The sequence below is a fragment of the Boleophthalmus pectinirostris genome, unplaced genomic scaffold (assembly GCF_026225935.1).
Source record: "Boleophthalmus pectinirostris isolate CB_2022bp ecotype Guang Dong unplaced genomic scaffold, ASM2622593v1 HiC_scaffold_8, whole genome shotgun sequence".
NCBI lineage: Eukaryota > Metazoa > Chordata > Actinopteri > Gobiiformes > Gobiidae > Boleophthalmus > Boleophthalmus pectinirostris.
Window position 1 is genome coordinate 9,654,728 of NW_026571515.1, and position 19,567 is coordinate 9,674,294.

The 19,567-nt window shown below is 37.3% G+C and overlaps 1 protein-coding gene across 1 annotated transcript in view; it reads right to left on the bottom strand.

Moving 5' to 3' along the window:
• Positions 1-5,893: 5,893 nt before the first annotated feature.
• Positions 5,894-19,567, bottom strand: part of ccdc30 (coiled-coil domain containing 30) — a 28,740-nt gene continuing 15,066 nt past the window's right edge. The window contains exons 13-26 of the mRNA XM_055165479.1: positions 18,077-18,214; positions 17,828-18,006; positions 16,863-17,112; positions 16,235-16,357; positions 15,525-15,695; positions 14,154-14,363; positions 13,582-13,739; positions 12,855-13,020; positions 12,266-12,387; positions 12,020-12,161; positions 11,370-11,506; positions 10,507-10,624; positions 10,379-10,428; positions 5,894-8,981 (exon numbers count right to left, since the gene is read on the bottom strand). Coding sequence (XP_055021454.1) covers positions 8,795-8,981; positions 10,379-10,428; positions 10,507-10,624; positions 11,370-11,506; positions 12,020-12,161; positions 12,266-12,387; positions 12,855-13,020; positions 13,582-13,739; positions 14,154-14,363; positions 15,525-15,695; positions 16,235-16,357; positions 16,863-17,112; positions 17,828-18,006; positions 18,077-18,214 — 2,151 coding nt within the window. The 3' untranslated portion in view covers positions 5,894-8,794. The remainder of the gene's footprint in view (positions 8,982-10,378; positions 10,429-10,506; positions 10,625-11,369; positions 11,507-12,019; positions 12,162-12,265; positions 12,388-12,854; positions 13,021-13,581; positions 13,740-14,153; positions 14,364-15,524; positions 15,696-16,234; positions 16,358-16,862; positions 17,113-17,827; positions 18,007-18,076; positions 18,215-19,567) is intronic.

The window sequence follows — 19,567 nt, forward strand, 5'->3', positions numbered from 1 at the left end:
CTGTAAATAGTACAAAAAGTACAATTTAGTTTAAAAATCATATAAATTACAAAAATCTAAGCTGTACTTTGGTTTAAAGGCTTGAAATGACTTGAAGCTCAAAGCAGACTTGGACTTGACTTGGACTTATGAGCCACTGACACGAGACTCGACTCGGACTTGCCTGTATTTGACTTGGGACTTGAGTTGGACTTGAGGTCAAAGACTTGAGACTTACTTGAGACTTGCAAAACAACGACTTGGTCCCAGCTCTGTCCCACTGAGAAAAAAAGCATTTGACGGACCATCCACCAGAAAAGTTACACAATGCAGCTTTAAATTATTCACTGTATGACCCACCAGTTTACGACCCATGACTTGCCTTCACCTCGGTTTGTGTTTTGATGATAAATTTTGGACTCCCCTGGCTAAATCAGCGACTTTTGACCCCTGCAGTAACACACGGGACCAAATTGTGACGCCCTGTGCAGATGTTCCAGCCCACTTTTAGTATTTTTTAAAGTCAAAATAAGCTTTACTGACTGTATACTCCACCTCCCGTACGCCTCATGATAATTTGTACGTTGTATTTCTGTACGCTTGTGTTTTGACTGTAACTTTGAACCTCTGGACGGTACAAAAATCCTCCTTCAGGGCACTTAACGGAGACAGTGCTGGACTTTTTGGGGGACTATGTAAAATAAGTATACACACAGTACACTATATAGATGAAAATACTGTTACTACTCAAGCCATTGGGCAAAAACAGAACGAAATTACAACGAATCCTGCCTCTTTAGCTCCCTCGTCTATGGGAGTTTGTACATGTTATCCATTCATAGTAGCTTTTTTAAGAAGCATATTTTGTTCCTGTACAAGTTTATAAAGAAGTTACTGTAATTATTTTAGCTGATGTTTATGTTAACCATGTTTTACTTCAGTTATTTTGCTTTTTAAAGGTGCCAGTGTGTAACTTAAGTTGGCTCGGATTCCCCCTTTTCACGGCGTTGTCATTGCTTGGCCTGTAATGTCCCGCAGTAGGGCATTAAACCTATCTTTTCTTACAGTTATTCAATTACTTCAGGTGTTTTATAGTGAAATTAACACCCTTTCGAACGCATGCATCCTCGGTGTGCCGTCGTCGCCTCTTCGTCTCTGTTATGACAGTTTAATGCCGTGCTGTGGGACATTCAAGGCAAAGCTGGCAAGCGGTGACATCGCCATGGAGACGGAACGGAAAAGTTACACAGTGCACATTTAAAGGGCCTATGTTACGCTATTTTCTGATCTGTTATAATGTTGTTTTCTCATCGCAAACAGACCTGGAGTTGTGTTTTGGTTCATTCACACAAGTTTAACTCAGAAATTCTGAATATTTAATTCTTCTCTCAAACTGAAAACACTCTGTTCCACCTTGTGATGTCATGTGGTGATACAGAAAGTGCTCAACTAGGGCTGGGTATCATTAAGATGTTGCCGATACAATACATACCTCGATACATAGGCCATGATACGATACATATCTCGATACAGTGACCTTTCGATTCGATACGATTCAATACGATATATTTCAAATCAAGACTAAATCATGGCTGTGATACTAAAAGTCTTGTGCAAAGTTAATGTAAAACACACCGATTTTAATCCTCAAAACTCTGAAAATGTCAAATGTTTTGCATAAATGAGTTTCCTTCCTCTAAACCAGGGGTGTCAAACATACGGCCCGGGGGCCGGATCCGGCCCTCCAAGACCTCTAATCTGGCCCTCTGGTTGATTTTCTACTAAAATATTTGAATTATATTTTCTATGAAAATATTGGTAATTTTCTGCGTTGCTTATCATAGCAGCATCTCCAGCGTCTCTGTACGTGGCCCCTCCCACCAGAGCAGCACAAATGAAGACTTGTCTCTTTCCAAACGCTCTTAAAGGACGATCGTTTTGACTGTTGACCGTGACACCCTCATCAACAAAATGTCAAAAATGAGAAAAGTGGAGCCGAGTGCAGGATTTTCCATGAAAATTGACTTATTCCTATTTACATACAAGTTAATGTTAAAACATTGTGTTGAAATTGCATTTTTCTTAAAGTTTCAGGTTGTTCATAATATTATAATATTTTGTAAAAGAAAGAGTTCATCAGTTAAAAAAGATTTCTGTTATAGATTTGCATTTCTCTCCACTAATATTTGAACTTATTGCTATTTTTGGGGTTATATATGCCATGAGTTTTCTGATCCGGCCCCTTTTGGATCAAAGTAGGTTGGTTATGGCCCCCGGACCAAAATGAGTTTGACACCCCTGCACTAAACAAGCAACAAAACTGTAGCGTTGTAACAAAATAATTTAGTAAAATACGCCAAAAAAATACTCTTGGCGATATATCCATACAACAGCCGACGATATCAATACTGTATCATCACATTAAACGATACGATATTTCGATGTTACAATATTTCAATATTTTTGCACATAAATATGCTCCACAGTGTTTCTAAACTCCATACACCTTCACTAGAATCATTTGGATCATTTCAAACTTTGCCAATTTCAGCCCTGGAATTGCCGATCTCTACTGAACGAAAGGCAGAAAGAAGGATCTGTTAACACGAAACCTACCACTTCATGACATCACAAGGTGGAACAGAGCATTTTGAGCTTTGTAGATGTAGACAGACGAATAATAAAGTGTTACTCAAATGTGTGAATGAAACAAAACACAACTGCAGGTCTGTTTTTGAGGAGGTAACAACATTATAACATGACGTGTGTAATATAGGACCTTTAAAACTTGTAGTAAGGCTGAATGTTGTAGCTGCAAATACTGCGTTTACTAAAAAAAGATGGGTATTTAATTTAACCTTTTGCACTGACTAGAAATTAACGCACTGACACACATATCGGAAAATCCTGTCACAAAAGCAGCCAATCGTAAACTAGATGAATTATTTGTTCTCCTACTGACCCCTTGTGGCTTTGGTTAGTATAGCAGTTGAAATGTAAACTTCTATTTTAAAGGCGCGTTGTGTAACTTTTCTGGTGGATGCTCCGTCACCTGCTTGTTTCTATGGATACGCACATTTATTCAAGTACAGATGATTTTAAAGCTCAAAAATACTTTGAAAAACTGGCAGATTTGACCTGTAACCTGGTCTGGTTTGGTCTCCGTGAAGATAGAAAGGTTTAATGCCATACTGTGAAACATTCCAATCCAGACAAAGCAATAACATGGAGACAACATGGAGAAAAGCATTTGATGGACACTCTACCAGAAAAGTTACACAGTGCGCCTTTAAATTGTCACAATTAGCAATTTATTAACAGAGACGGATGTTTTTTGGGCCATAAATTGTCAGCTCTAACTAGATATTATCCCAAATTATTACGCTATTACTAAGATCTTTTCCCTGTGAACTGCTTGATTTCAACCATTTCTCACAAATTTAATCACAATCCAAATATAATAAACTAAATCTGTATTAAATAAATCTCCAAAAGTCCAATTACGATGATTTCGAAGAGAGAAAGCAGCATTTTCAGCTACAGCTCACAGCCACACTTCAAGAGACTTTAACTAACTCTTTCAACGAGGGTTCAGTATTTTGTAAATGTGATCGATAATCCATGATATTGCTGTGTCCTTGGGCAAGACACTTTACCAAATATGTGTAAGATTGGTATAAGATATGCATTCCAAAAGCAAACACCTTAGAATCTAGTCATTTGCGTCCTAAAATGTTCGTATTAACTCGCTCTACATGATCCTGGTGTTTTAAATAAACTCCTATTCCTCATAAATTCATGCCAAATTCGGTCCTATAACTGCCAGCCTCAGTGAGCTTCATTTGACTAGAGCTGACCGTTGTGTTCACTGCAATTAGTCATACAAAGTTCTTCTTATTTCTGGCCTTTTTCTCAGAATTGAAAAGCCACATTCACACATTACTGAACCAGCTTCGTCTCCCTCTCTGTCCTTTTTTGCAGTATTCAATCATATAATTTTAATTTCTTTGTTGTTGTTTTTTAACACACCAAGCTGACTCTGTATTAACCATGTTTCTCTATGGAAAAGTATTATGTAGATTTCCTTAGACACTTTTTCCTCCTGTCTGCATTGTGCTTTCATATTAAAACACTTTCTAGACTAAACTAATTATGCACAGCCAGGAGTGAGAAACTATCAATGTTTAAAAAAGGAAAACAAGCTTTGTATCTTAACCTTGTTTATTAAACAGACTGTTATAAACTGAACGCTGTACTGTTTTCATTGAGATTATTGTGGTAAATATCAGTTTGTTACCTGGTCCCCGAATGGTTGACCAGGTTTTGTGTCTGTCCACCCGCGATAATTCCGCCATTTATGGACCAATTGTCACCAAATTTGGTACGTTGGGTCAAGCCCCCGTGCCCGATGCCGCAAAAAAAGTTTGGTGATGATCCGAGGTCATTTGAGGTCACACGGGTCAGTTGAAAGGTCACGCCATTATAAAGGATAGACAATGTCGGCAATTTCTGAACCATCTGTGGGCTAAAATATTCACCCAGTCATCACACAAGTTGGCACACACATAACCGGGGTATGGGCTGGGCTCCTCATAAGCTGCTTCTGTGGTGATGAACTGCTCCCACCAATGCCTCATGGGGGGGTTGCTATCTCTGATTGTTCTTGTGATGTCTGTGGTTTGCAGGAGCAGGAGGAGCTGTAGTAGTTTTAGTGGTGGAACGTAACAAAATGGAAGTACATTTCCAGTACTTAAGTTAAAACGCCTGCAATTTTTTACCTCAGTACATTTAGAAGTTTTTCTATAACAAATTGTCTTTTCATATTTTAACTACATCTTGACTACTGTTTGTAAGTATGTAGAATGTTTTTGGATCTTTCTGCAGTATGGACCTGATTAGCTTTTGATTCTAGGAAAAGTCCCTTTCATACTTGGTGGTAAACTATTATTGTAGCCACAGCTGCCCTGGGATAGACTGACAGAAATCTCCGACCACCACCAACACTCTCGCACTCCACGTTCATACTAGACAATAGGGATGTAATAACTGAAATATTGTGATATCTTATCGCCAAAAGTCTCACAATAATATCAGAGACTGTCACAATATATCGAATTACAGGTTCCTTTGCTTAAATGTTGTTGTGTTTTATATAACAAAAGCTAATGAACATATAACTACGTATCCCATGATTCATTTCAGTGCAGACAACATGAAGAAATGTGTTTTTTACTTGAATTCTTGGGATTATGAAGGAAATAATTCACACCAAAATCTTGTCAAAGTATTTTAAAAGGAAGAAAGTGTTCCATCTACAATTATATCAGCCTTTCCAAACTATCATAGTGAATATTATATTGTGAGATGCATATCTGGAAAATATTGTACCAAGAGATTTGGATTTGGTTTTTTACCCACTGTGGCACCTGGTATTATCAGCACTCTCCCATCCATTTAGTACCCAGTCCCAGCCTCTGAGATCTGACGAGATCAGGCTTTGAAAAGTCTCTACAGCCACAAAAATAACATCACAAACACATCATAGGGGTTATTTTTCCTCGTTTTCATACTTGACAGTTTCGACTGCTCCCTGCGGTCTTCCTCAGAGTGGTCACGTGATGTTGCTGTGACGTGTCTAGTCATCTGATTTATACACGTTTTGGCGCTGTCTACCTACCGGTGGAAGACAGGATGACAGCGCCATCTGCAGTCCAACTTCCTCAGGACTGTATCCCAGGTGTGTGAGAGTAAAAAAGCCCCTCGTCCCGGTTTATAATCCCTAAAGAACCTAATAACAAATTATCAGAAGACCAAATGAACGTCGTTGGACATCATAGCGGTGTGAAAAGTGTCAAACATATTGACTCCTAAACCTGCATTTGAAACCCACTGAACACACAAAAGATTTAACACATTTATTTATGAAAATACTTTATTTCCCAAAACATATTTACAGAATACAGAGTCTGATCCTCGTTTGTTGCTTTTAGGCTTCTGTTTTAAGACGCAGCAGCGAGTCCAAGTGAATCGTTTCAGGCACATTTTACGTGATCATGAACTCTTAATACAAAAAAACACACAGTGGTAGAAAACACTCACACTTCTGAAGAAACGTGTCGGTAATCCAAGCATTTAAACTACAAGTGCTTTTGCTTCACGACATTTTTTCTTTGCAGATTTGTATAAAAGAAGCGCTCAGAAGCACTACAGGAGAATACCACTGATGAAAACATGGCTAAGTACCATGCGACTACACACTGAACAGCCTTTGACGACAAAAGGAATTTTCACATTCATTAAAACACATGAATTCAGACTTGATTTCAGTAGTTCTCCGTCTCCACATGCTGTATACTTATTTACTAAACCTACATTGTTTGATAAGATGATTATTTTTAATGCAAAACTATCATAAAGCTCACAGTTTTAAGAAATCGTACATCAAGCCTAAAACTTCAAACAGATAAATTCAGTTACAGTGAGACATTTGATATTTACGTAGCTATTTTGTTTTGTTTTGTATTATCTGTTTTAACTGTGGCACAAATTAAAAGTTAAAAGAAAAATATAATACTTAAGTGGGCAAAAGTACCGCTTACCAGAACACTTTAAGAATTTTGTACTGTACGGTTATGATTTAATTAAAAAAAAAAAAAGAACAAGAAGAAAATGAGGTTCTCGGTTACTAGAGCTTATAAAAGATGTTAATTAAAGGTGCACTGCGTAACATTTCTAGTGGAGTGGACCTTTAAACAAACAAATGTCAGTCGGCTGATCAGTGTATAGTGTTTCTCCGTATTCTTGAATCTTCGTAGTAAAACAAGATTTGACACAAAACCAAATACTTCAGCTGTTTCTAGGACAATTATTATTATTATTATTCTGTTGCTACATCCTCCATCGTCATGTAAACAAATGAAAGTAGTACTATAAAAAAGTATAAAGTGCTCGTGTCAAACATCTCAGTATTTACAAGGTTTTTTACAAATAGTTTTACCAAAATTCATTGTACCAAAAAGTCCAAAGCTGCGTAAACTATTAACGGTGACTGGCGACGCTGTACATTAAACTCATTTACCACAGAGGCCACAAGTGACGGTCAAAGTGCCTAAAATCATGATTATTATTCCACCACAATATTTAAAGGTCCAATATTACGCAAAATTGTGAGCTTTAAGTTGTGTTATAATGTTATTATTTAATGAAAAACAGACCTGGAGTTGTGTTTTGTTTCATTCACACATTTGAGTAATCCTTTATTATTAGTCTGTGTACATTTATAAAGCTCAAAATGCTCTGTTCCACCTTGTGATGTCATGAAGCAGTAGTTTTCAAGTTAACAGTGACCTTTTATCTTTAGTTCAGTAGAAAAGGGCAATTCCGGGGCTGAAATTATCCAAATTATTCTAGTGAAGGTTTCGAGGGTGACCAGACGTCGCTCTTTGCAGCGGTCGGGCCAAGTAAGCCTCAAGTCTTTGGCCTCAAGTCTGAGTCAAGTCCCGAGTCAAAGCCAGGAAAGTCCAAGTCGAATCTCGAGTCACTGGCTCATAAGTCCAAGTCAAGTCCAAGTCGTCTGCTTTAAGCTTCAAGTCATTTCAAGCCTTTAAACCAAATATAGCTTAGATTTTTGCAACTTATATGACTTTTAAACTGAATTGTACTTAAAAAGTCATGGTGTATTTATATATGGGTATTTATAAGAGTTGTAGAAATCCTATTTTTTCCTTTTTAAATGTCTTGACAAGATCTTAGTGTGAATCATTACGGTCAGAATAGAAAGAATTAAGATGTTAAATTCCAATTATATTGTAATGTACTCTGCACCGTCTGCATGTAATTACCTTTGTTTTACTGTATTGTAATGTATATTAATTACTGTAGTGCATTTGAGAATACTACATCACAGTACTTCAGTTGCTGTTGCCATAGTAACAAACAGAGGGGGAAGGGCATGTTCCAGTTTGTTCCTGTAAAATTAATCACTGCATTTATCACCTGTAAAGAGAAAAGTATTTTCTAAAAACATATATTTTTTTAGTAGAAGCATCAAGTCTTCTCAAGTCACAGGCCTCAAGTCCGAGTCGAGTCCCAAGTCTTAGTCTATTTTACGAAGTCAAGTCTCAAGTGCTAAATATAGTGACTCAAGTTCGACTCGAGTCACGAATTGCAAGTCCCCACCTCTGGATCTTTGTCCCAGGACAGTCCCAGTTTTGAGCCGTTTCCCTGTCTCAGCTTATTTATCTAAAACCACTGATTCATCCCAGTTTTATACAAGAAATGTCCGAGGTTTCCTTATTTTGACCAATCTGATACACACCAACAATAAAAAGGGGCAATATAATGTCATTTGTTGAGCTAAAACACAGAAAACTGAACTTAAAAACGAGCATAAGGCAAAAAAATACACAGACAGAAGTCCTTCAGATTATGACCCACAACAAGTGAGTTAAGAATGGACAATGTTATGAGCTCTTTTCACAATTTTATTTAAACCAACCATCCCAACCCGAGTGTGTCCCAGTTTTGAATTTTGAAAAGAAGAACTCAGCCTAAATATGCATAAATATGTGTGAATGAAACAAAACACAACTCCAGGTTTGTTTGTGTTGAGGAAACGACATTAAAACATTGATCAGTTAAAAGCGTAATATGGGCCCTTTAATACAATGGATGATACCTGAGCCGAGACGCATTTTAAGCCTTTACGATTGCTTTTTACGCATTTACTCTCACCACGATTTCTTCTTCTGTCTTGTGGTAGATGCTACAGCTTGTTCGGGGCCCTGTACCAGTTGGGATTGAGACCTGGTTGAGTTCAGGTCTTGTCCTGGTTCGGGGGTCCGTCCTCGGGGTCTTTGGCGTTGGGGGGAGGGGCCACGGGGGAGGTGAGGTTCAGGTAACTCTGCTCGGTGAAGCTGTGGGAGGAGAGGCGTGTCCCGTCCACTTTCACACGACAAAGAGCGTCCAAGATGTCCAGCTTCTCGCGCGGGGCGGAGGAGAAACTAAAGGGAAAGTAACAAAGTCATGAGCTTGTATTGTATTATTTATGAACTTTACACAGTTATAAACAATGTCATAAGTAGATCTGGAGGAGCCCATATTACGCTATTTTCTGATCTATGTTGTTTTCTCATCACAAACAGACCTGGAGTTGGGTTTTGTTTCATTCACACATGTTTAACACACACACACTGCATATTTAAGTTCATCACTCTTTCAGCTTTGGAGATGTAGACAAACTAAAACAAACAAACAAAACACAACTTTGCTTATGATTTTGATGAGGTAACAACAATCAAACATGGCCAAAAGCAGAGGTGGGGATTTATAAGTTGTGACTTGGATTCGAGTCAGACTTGAGTCACTATTTTTAGGACTTGATACTTGATAAAATGACATAGACTTGAGACTTGATTTGGACTTGAAGGTCATTGACTTGTATTTGACTCAGACTTGAGCCCTCTGAATTTAGAAGACACTTGTAAAAAAAAAAAAAAAACATATATATATATATATATATATGTGTGTGTGTGTGTGTGTGTGTGTGTGTGTATATATATATATGTGTGTATATATATATATATATATATATATATATATATATACACAGAAAATACTTTTCTCTTTACAATTGATAAATGCAGTGCTGAATTTTACAGGAACAAACTGGAACATGTCCCTCCTACTTCTCTACTTGTTACTTTGGATGCAACTGAAGTACTGTGATGTAGTATCCTTAAATGTACTACAGTAATATACAGTACAATGTAATAAAACAGAGGGAACTACAGAGAACATGATCCTTCAATTTCAGTGCAGACTCATGACAAAATAACTGTTATTAAGCACTTTTAAATCTGAATTCTTTCTATTCTGACAGTAATAATTCACATTAAATTCATGTCAAGACATTTAAAAAGGAAAAAATTGCATTTCTACAACACTTATATAAATACTCATATATATACTATGACTTTTTAAGTACAATTTAGCCTAAAAGTCATATAAATTGCAAAAATCTAAGCTATATTTAGTACTTTGGTTTAAAGTCTTCGAATGACTTGAAGCTTAAAGCAGACGACTTGGACTTGACTTGAACTTATGGGCCAGTGACTCGAGACTCGACTTGGACTTGCCTGTATTTGACTTGGGACTCGACTCGGACTTGACGTCAAAGGTTTGAGACATAATTGAGACTTGCAAAACAACGACTTGGTCCCACCTCTGGCTTAAAGCTCACAAGAGTAAATTTTGCATAATAATGGATCTTTAATGTGGGTATCATATTGTCCACAAGTACCATACTGTACAAAAATTTAATATACAAGAGTCTATTAAAATTTCCATTCATTTTTCTAAGATTACTCAAGTTTTTTAGCAGTAATTGCAGAGATCTTACCTGATAGATGATGTGTGCAGCTCACTAAAACCATCTTGAGTCTGTTTCTTCTGAAAACAGTCAATACGTATGATAATGGTGCCTCCACATTTTTATTTGTACTTATTTATACTTGATACTTGCCGTACCTCCAGATTGTAGAGGGACTGCACGTTCCTCAGGGCGCGCTCCAAAGAACAAACCTGATTGGACAGTTTCAGAGACCGCTCCTGCAGCTGCCGATTCTCAGCCTCCAACACGTTTACTCTGAGTCAGAACGAAAAGGAAAGAAACAGAAAAGTCACAGAGGGAAAGAAAGCAACATCACATCAACTACAGATACATTAGGGGCTTGTGTCAATGGCTGCCACTTCATCATCAGCTGTGGTACAGAGGTTGATGAGAATTTGCTAGAAGATCGTTTAAATACAAGGACAATTTTCCCTACAAACATCAAATTTCTCTTTGCCTTCACAGAGATCCTTATTTTGCAGTTGTGGTTCAATTGTAAAATACATTAAAGATATTTATGTATTTATTTTGGGCAACTAAGAAATTTACATTCTTTTACAATGGAACATATAACATCAGTGAAATCATAGCAGAAATAACATCAAAAGGAGTAGGAAGAAGAAAACTTTGATAAGATAATAATAAGATAATAAAAGAATCAAGTCCACTAACTTAACATTCTGAACTACTGAACAGATTTGACTTTCATGTTAAGTTGTGTTGGATTTCATCATAAAACAGGACAATACCAGGACCTTTTCACTGACAAAAAAGGTTGATTTTATTTCCAATGTTGTTATTTCGAGCTCTGGTTTGTGCATCACCTGAAATCTGAATATTTCAATGAACTGCAGTAAGTAGTAAGTATGAAATAGGTGCATAATGTGGGACTCAAACATGCGTGAATCAATCGATATATATCTCAGAGCAAGGAAACGGTGAGAGAAAACCTTCATTATATGTTTAAACAGTGAGTATAGTTCTTCCTACAGTCCCGTACTTGTGCTCGATGGTGGAGGCCGTCCTCATGCCTTTGCTGCCCATCTCCTCGGCCTCGCTGATCTTCTGGAGCAGCTCTCGTCTCTCCTCCAGCAGCTTCTCGTTCTCCTGCATCACCGTGTCTGTGCGCTCCTTCTCCTGGACAAACACCACACAGTCAGATGTAAATAAATAATAAATACAAGTCCTGTGATTAAAGCCTCTGTGTAGATTCAATTAACACAAGCTTGTTTCCATGGAAATACAGGGTGTACATAATTTCGCCGGCCGATAATTTTGTCAGTTCTTGTTGAAATAACCTCAAATTTTCACAGATTGTATAGAAACAGATCAAGGTTTTATGTTAATGTTTTATTTTTGTTCTGTTTTCAGGTAGAGCCGTTCACTCCTAAAGAGAAGTCATTTTGCATTTTGGAATATGTTCACACACATATGTAATCCTTTAGCCCTGCATAAACAGCCTTCCTTTTTAAAATTTTGGTACCAAGTCCAAATTTGTTTGCCCGTTGGTGAAGTTTTTCCAAATTTTGCACTGAAGGCTGCACAGTCTTCTACTTCAAAATGCAAAATGACTTCTCTTTGGGAGTGAACGGCTCAAACCTGAAAACAGAACAAAAAGAAAAACAAACAACAAAAAACAGGGGGCAGTACCTTGTGGCAGAGGCTGGAGGCGAGCAGCAGGTCGTTCTCCAGTTTCTGAATGAGTCGGTCTCTTTGGGCTGTGGCTTTCAAATACACCTGTTTGGCCTGGCGCAGCTTCGTCTTGTGTTGGCTCTGCTTTTCATTGTACTTCCTGTTTCAGACACAGGTAATGTAAGAGTATATATATAATTATTAGTATGATAAATAACATACTATAAGATTAAGCCTATGGTCTATATATTATAGATATGTCACCTGATGTATGAATCCATCTGGAGGAGAACCTGCTGCACTTCTGACTGGAGTCGCTCATTCTCGGAGTGACTAGATGCCAGATCCTCCTGCAGTTTGAGAGTCGACTGCTGGCTGCTTTTCACCTTTAGAAACAAGAAATAAACTTATTTTGTTTTGACTTTTTATTACTATTCTGAATATTGTTAATGATTTTTTTCCTGTGGTAATTAAATCTGCATAAGTGAAGAGAAACTCCTAAGTGAAGGTTTGGATATACAGATTATGACTGCACAATATATGAGTTGGTGCAAATATCAAATTGCAACGGCTGCAATTATTTCGATAATATCATTCCCTCTGTCTTACATCTTATTGTACCTCTACAAACATATTCAGAAAAGTATGAGATTCTTGTATTAGTTTATCAGTTCATATTTCAGTCTTTTCTCAAATGTTTAAGTCCTGCAGTCGTTTACAAAGTGCTGTCTGAACAGAATTACACTTTCGGAGAAGGTGTAATTATTTGATCTAGTTTGACTTGAGCAGCACAGTTAGCTCTAGAGCCGTTTGTGCTGTGGCAGAAGCTGTTACAGTTGTTGTACATCCTGACCTCCTCTCTGGCTTTGCTCAGTTCACTCTCCAGCAGCACCAGACGTGTGTCCAGCTGTTGGCTCCTCAGACTCAGCTCAGAGTTGGTTCTGTTCAGAGACGCCTCTTTGAGTCTGAGCGCCTTCAGCTGCTGCTGCAGCTCCTCCTCCCTCTGCTCCAGCAACTTCCTGAATACAACACAATATACAGTACGGTTAAGTCGTGTCAGCACAAAAACATGGAAGAACATAATATTTGTTTCACAATACAACATTTCAACTCTGGTATTCATCATAATGCAACAATCACGATAAAGTGAAAAATCCTAGGTATGAAAAGAGTTTTGATCTCAAACTGCTGGTGAGCTGAACTAATGTTGGATCAACAAATTGTATTATTATTATTACTTTTTGCTTCTTGTAATATCGCAAAAATTAAGTAATTATACTAAAAGTTAATAGAACTGGAATGCTTACACATCTTGCCATCATAGTGTCAAAGGATATTCATGGATTTTAGATTCCTGTTTAAAGGTGTCATTTGAGGACTTCAGAAGATTATCGTTAATTGCTATGTGAACAGTGCTAATACACTCTGAAATCCATCGATAGTAAACACTGGAATACTGGAGTCATCCTTAAATAACACGTGGACTTAGATTTTTACATTAAAACTGTAGGTTATAATGACTAGAATCCATAACACTGAACCAGACAGGAAAACTAAACAAAGTTGGACTTGTGTGTGACCTGGTGATGTGCTCCTCCTGCTGCTGGGCCCTCAGCGCCGACAGAGCGTCGCTCAGGTCTCTGCTGTCTCTCTCCAAACGGCTGCTCTCTCCGGCCCGAGCCTCCTCCAAACGCAACATGTGCTGAGCTGACTTCAACTGCTGCTGCAACTCCACCACCTGAAAAACAAGTTTATTAGAACAAGTGTGTTCGTTTTTTCATGGTTATGTAATAATTTTTTCCTGTAATAAAGTAAAAATTTGGATTATTTGTTCATGGTTTTCAATATACAATTATCACAAAATTTTCTGAACCAGTATTTGGGACTTCAACATAAATTATTCAAACAGGCATCCATACATCTTTTAATAACAAGGAACAATTTTTCCTCTTCTTCTGGTGTTCTGGTGTTTCGTTTTCTTCCTCTGCTCCCTGTCTTCCAGACTGGCCCATGTCTAGTCTCCCAATGTTATGTATTATTATTCTAAATGTACAAATGGGGTGACAAGTCCAATTTTGATTCCTTTGTATGCTTTGTAAATGTGAAGAAACTGACAAATAAAGGCATTAATTCATTCATTCAATGCTCTGACCTTCTTATCAGCGACGATGAGGCGCGCTCTCTCGGCCTGCAGTTCCTCCTGGAGGCTGGTGGTGGCGCTGCGGTTGGAGGTGGAGCGCGCCAGTTCCAGCTCCAACTCTCTGACCCTGTTCTGCTGTCGGGTGCACTCGGAGATCTGGGACTGGACGCTCTGCTCCGTGTGGATCAGTTTGGTCTGGAGCTGCTTCAGTTCTGCACACAGCTGAGAACACACAGACAGACATTATAATTATAGTTTATCTTATCTTAGTTTAGTGAATATGAGGCGGCAACCAACTCTATGAACAACTGGCCATTTGAAAAAACATTACCTTAACTAAAAACAGTATTATTATTATTTTATTTGGATTGGCCCAGTAATTTCAAAGATATTAAAGGACCTGTACCTTATTTTCCCCCATGCATTTGAGCCTTGCCCTGGTCGTATAAGCAGCTCTTGAGTTCAAAATAAAATGCATACTGTCTGCATCTAATTATAAAGTATTTTAGCGTCTGATAATCAGGAAGTGTGTGTTACCCTGCTAGTTGTTGTGAGTTTAGAGTCATGGTAAAACTAAGCAGTTGTCTGCGAGCGAAGTGAAAAGCTCTTACGAACTTATTGTGATGAATATTTAGAATGATCAGAAAGCATGAGATAATAAATAACTTAAATTAATTAACTAATTCCGTTTTTCACGTTTTTGAGACAGTAAAAATCATGTACTGCGCCTTTAACCAGGTCAAAACATCTGAAAACTGCCACTTAAAAGGAAAATTCTAACACAGCAACTCAATTTTTTAACTTTTACACAAGATGTTTCTTTGATGCATATATTAAAATTCAAGTAATAATAAAATCAAGGGAAATTAAATTACAGATTGGCCAAAATATAAATACTATAAGGTGGCCTAGCAGTGTGGTTATGCTGCAGCACCACATTACTTTTGTTTTATTTAATTAAATTTGTGTCTATCTGTGTGTTTGGGGGGATGGGGTGGGTTAAGGGTGAGCAGTTTTGTTGTTAATATTTGTTGTAAGTATTGTTCTGTTTTTGTGTTTTGTTTTTATGTTAATTATTGTATTTTGTTAAATGTTATATTCTATTGTTTAAAAATAAATAAATACATAATAAATAATAAAATAAAAATCCATATGTATATTCATCCATCTCTTCTATCTAAACCAAGAACTAGAAATATTTTTACATGGGGGTTAAAAGTTGAAGACCAAAACAAACGACTGAAACACACTTAAATAAGCATTACTTTTACATTCAAAGATTTGTAAAATATAAAGTTCTTTTCAAGCTTCATAAAGTATTTTTTTAAAACTTGGACTTTATTGCATGTATAATTCCATAAAGACCAGTGTTGTAGGTCTCACCTTGAGTTTCTCCTGCTCTAACAGTGTGTTGTGTTTCTTGATGTCCATGTTCTTCTCCTTCTCGTATCTCAGCTCTCGTTCGGCTGAAGTGAACAGATTCTGGGCTCTCTGCAGGTCCTGCTTCATCTGACGAGCCTCCTCTGCCCTTTGGTTCAACACAGAATCCTGGGACTGTGCGAACAAAACAGAAAATACAACTTTTACTAAGACATGTATAGTCCAAAAATCCTCATAATGATTGATCACGATTTATAATTTGATTTTGTCTTAGTATATAAATTCAAATGTCTTTAAATTGATCTTACTTTCTTAGTCATATCTAAATATTATAAAAAAGAAAGATGTGATTACGTGTTAGGTAAATGATTCAAAAATTTGGTTCAAAGGTTTTAATATTAATTTCTTAAAGATAAACAGTACAAAATTATACAGTGGCGTTTTAACATAAAATAGTCCAAAAATGTCCTACAAAGTCTGAACTCTTCTCCAAATCACAGAGTTTTGGCTGCAGATCTCTTGATTCAACCGAAAATCCAAGTTAATTATTGATAATTTGCAATCTTGAGCTCGATTAAAATGTGATGAATTACACAGCCCAAACCAAAACTGTCACTGCAAAAAGCTGAATGACAAAATAAGTAAAATAAATGGAGCATGAAAGTGAACATATCCTTGTATATAAACGGACTGGTAATAGTCTAAATATTTACCTTAACACGAGCCTGTGCTTCGCTGAGCTGGGCCTGCAGAGCCAGCTGGTGTTGGGAAGACACTTCTCGCTCTCGGTCCAGTTTGGCCTGGACTTGACTCAGCTCCTGCTTCAGATGGAAGAGCTAAAGATACAATGAATGAATAAATAAATGTTTTCAAAATGCTTATTTTTTAATTTTAAGAAAAAAAAAACAAAAACAAAAAACTGCTAGTGGTATTGGGTACTGGGAAAACTTGAAACTGACTTATTGACAATGGAAATTTGCTATAAAAATATCTAAGTGACAATTTCCTGAACTATCTGTAGGTTACCACTTTTATCATAGCAATTAACAAATTAAAACACAATCGTATGTCTTTTGAATGGTGAAAAGTTCCAAAAATGCGGACTATAAACCCACAAATAACAATTATTTGTACCGTATGTATAATCCAGATTAATTTGCAAACTGATTTTGATTTAATTTTAATGTATCTTGCATTCTTAGTCGCATCTAAATAATTCCATACAAAAGAAAAAACGTAATTGGTTGTTAAATAAATGATTTACAGTTTTGTTTGTACAGTGCTAGTGATTCAAAATCCAACTGACCATTAACAAACTGTAACCCAAAAGCATGAGCCCACCTCATTGGAGCCCTCCTCTCGGGTGCTCCTCACTGGGCTGAGCCTCTCCTCTGTCTGGACCCTCTGTGTGGTCAGAGCTTCTTTGCTGGACTCCAGTTGTTCTTTGTGTAACTTGAGCTGTTCGTTCAGACGCTGCACCTCCAGCTGAAGCCTCTCCTTCTCCCCCTCAGCGCTGATCTTCTCCTGGACACTGGCGCTCAGTTTGTCCTGGAGCTCGGAGGTCTGCTGCCGCTCCGAGACCATCTCATCCCTGGAATATAAAACATTAAGTCATGGTGTAAGGAGCAGTAAAGGACAAAATACATGTTTGCAATGATATTTCAAAGTTGATCAGTGAAAAAAGTGTAGATAATTAAAACATGAAACCCTATTAAAGTCTACTAAATGTGTATGTACGGATGACATCATGCTGTGAGACAAAACATTTTGGCTCTCAAGAGGAAGACAGCCTAAATATGCAGTACAGAGTAATAATCATCCAGGTGGGAATGAAACAAGACAGCAACAAGATTAACCACAATTGAATCAAACCCATAATTAAAATGCACGCAATTAGCAAAAGACTGCAATTTTTAAGTACAATAATTTCATCCACAAACAACAAAATGACCTGTGTCTTTTTCTGCATAAAAAACTAACCCTGTAATTTAGATCTGTGCAAACCTGTTCTGAAATGTGATTCTTGTATTAGTTTGCCAATTCATAATTTTGTGTTTCCGGACATGTTTAAAATGAGAACTTTGGACAGAATCCTATTATTAAAACTAAAAATTGCATTGCTTATCAGAAAAAATTGACATTATTGATATTTTTTCCAAATCTTTCAGTCCTAGATCACATAAGTTTGTTTTTTGTGGCAAGAAAACAAAATAGTGGAAAGCTTGTGAGCCCTGAATTTAAAAATGCATCCCATATTGACCTAAGTTGATATAACATTTACACTGATCTCTCATGTGTAGTTGTACCTGAGTTTGTTGTAAGCAGACTGCAGACTGTCCACTTCACCTCTCAGTCGATCGGCTTGTTGCTGTAAATGTTCTATCTGAATACTGTTTCCTCTCTGAGCCTCTTTAGTTCTCTCATCTTCTTTCACTCGCTCCAGTTCAGTCTGCAGCCGGGTGTGAGCTCGCTCCAACTGAGCCATCTGATGACAGGAAGATTACGTTTTAGTTTTAGTCACATCTTTCTGAGCTATCATTATTCTATATCCAGACCTTTTCCTCCAGGATCGCCTTCTCTCCTTTGACTTGCGTGAGGCTCTTGATCAGAGTCTTTCCCTGTTGGCACTCGGTCTGCAGACTGTTCACCTCCATCTTGAGTTTCTTCAGCTCTCTTTCAGCTGCTTGGAGAGCCTGCACACAGAGGAGCTAAACTGTAACCTGAAAAGCTCACCGTTTAACCACTGGGTAAATGAATAATTACATATTTAAAATGTCGATGTTGTTACGCCAAAATAGAGCAGGTCGTGGGGAGATGAAGTGCGCTTTCAAATCCAATCTGGTATAGAAATAGTACACTTTTTAAAGAAACACAGATATTTTTTTTTACATTTAGCTCATTTAAAGAACACAGAAGGTGCTGTGTTATAATTTGCAAAATTGAAATCACACTATTCATTATTGATATATCATTTCGTTAAATGTGATGATACAGTATCGATATCAAGGGCTGCTTTATCGCCAAGAGTATATTTTAGTATATTTCACTTTAAAAGAATGAGAACTTCACACATCATTTACTAGAGATGGGTGCGTTGGAAGGGAGGGAGCAGCCCAAGAACATAGAGAAAAATCCCACACACCGTCTTACTTGCAAATTGTGAGATTTATTAGAACAAACCTAATAAATCCTTTCAGTTACTATAATAAATCTCACAATTTGCGAGTAAGACAGTGTGCGGGATTTTTCTCTACGTTTGTATATTTCACTAAATTATTTTGTTACAGCACTAGAGTTTTGTTGCTTATTTAGAGGAAGGAAACTTGTTTATGGAACACATTTGACATTTTCACTGTTTTGATGATTAAAATGTGTGTGTTTTATATTCACTTTGCAGAAGAAATGGTTTAACAAAGACGAATCGTTTTGAAATATATCGTATCAGATCGAAAGTGCACTGTATCAAGATATGTATCGTATCGGCAACTTCTCAATGATACCCAGCTGAACTATTCATCTAAAATGACTTAATAAGACACACATCCGCTGATGTCCGTGTAAGAACACTGCGGTGCCCAGTAGGAGCTGACGTCACTGTAAACGTCATCACAACAATGACTCAGCCACTCCTCGGATAGATGAATATCATGCAGTGATTAGAGCTTGCTCAAACATCCATGAATCACTCAAAATAAAACTTTGAGAGGGTAAATAAGACGAGGCGATCTCATTTACCTCTCTAGATCTGCTTTAAATCACAATAATGATTTAAAACATTGTAGAAAAGGAGAGTGTTTGACTTCCTGTTCAAACTGCAAAGCTGATATCCACATTTGTTTTACATGTTTTTGAAAGTACAGGAAAGTGGGCATGTAATTGGAAGTGAAAATTGGAATTCTCTGAACAATGGCGTCTTGAATGCAGCAGAATTACTACAATTAATACAAACATGCATGAAAATCACACTAAATATAACAAAACTAAGTGGGTTCACGTGGATGAGGAAGTCTTGTTTAACACATTCTGCCACTTCTGCTGCTGGCCCA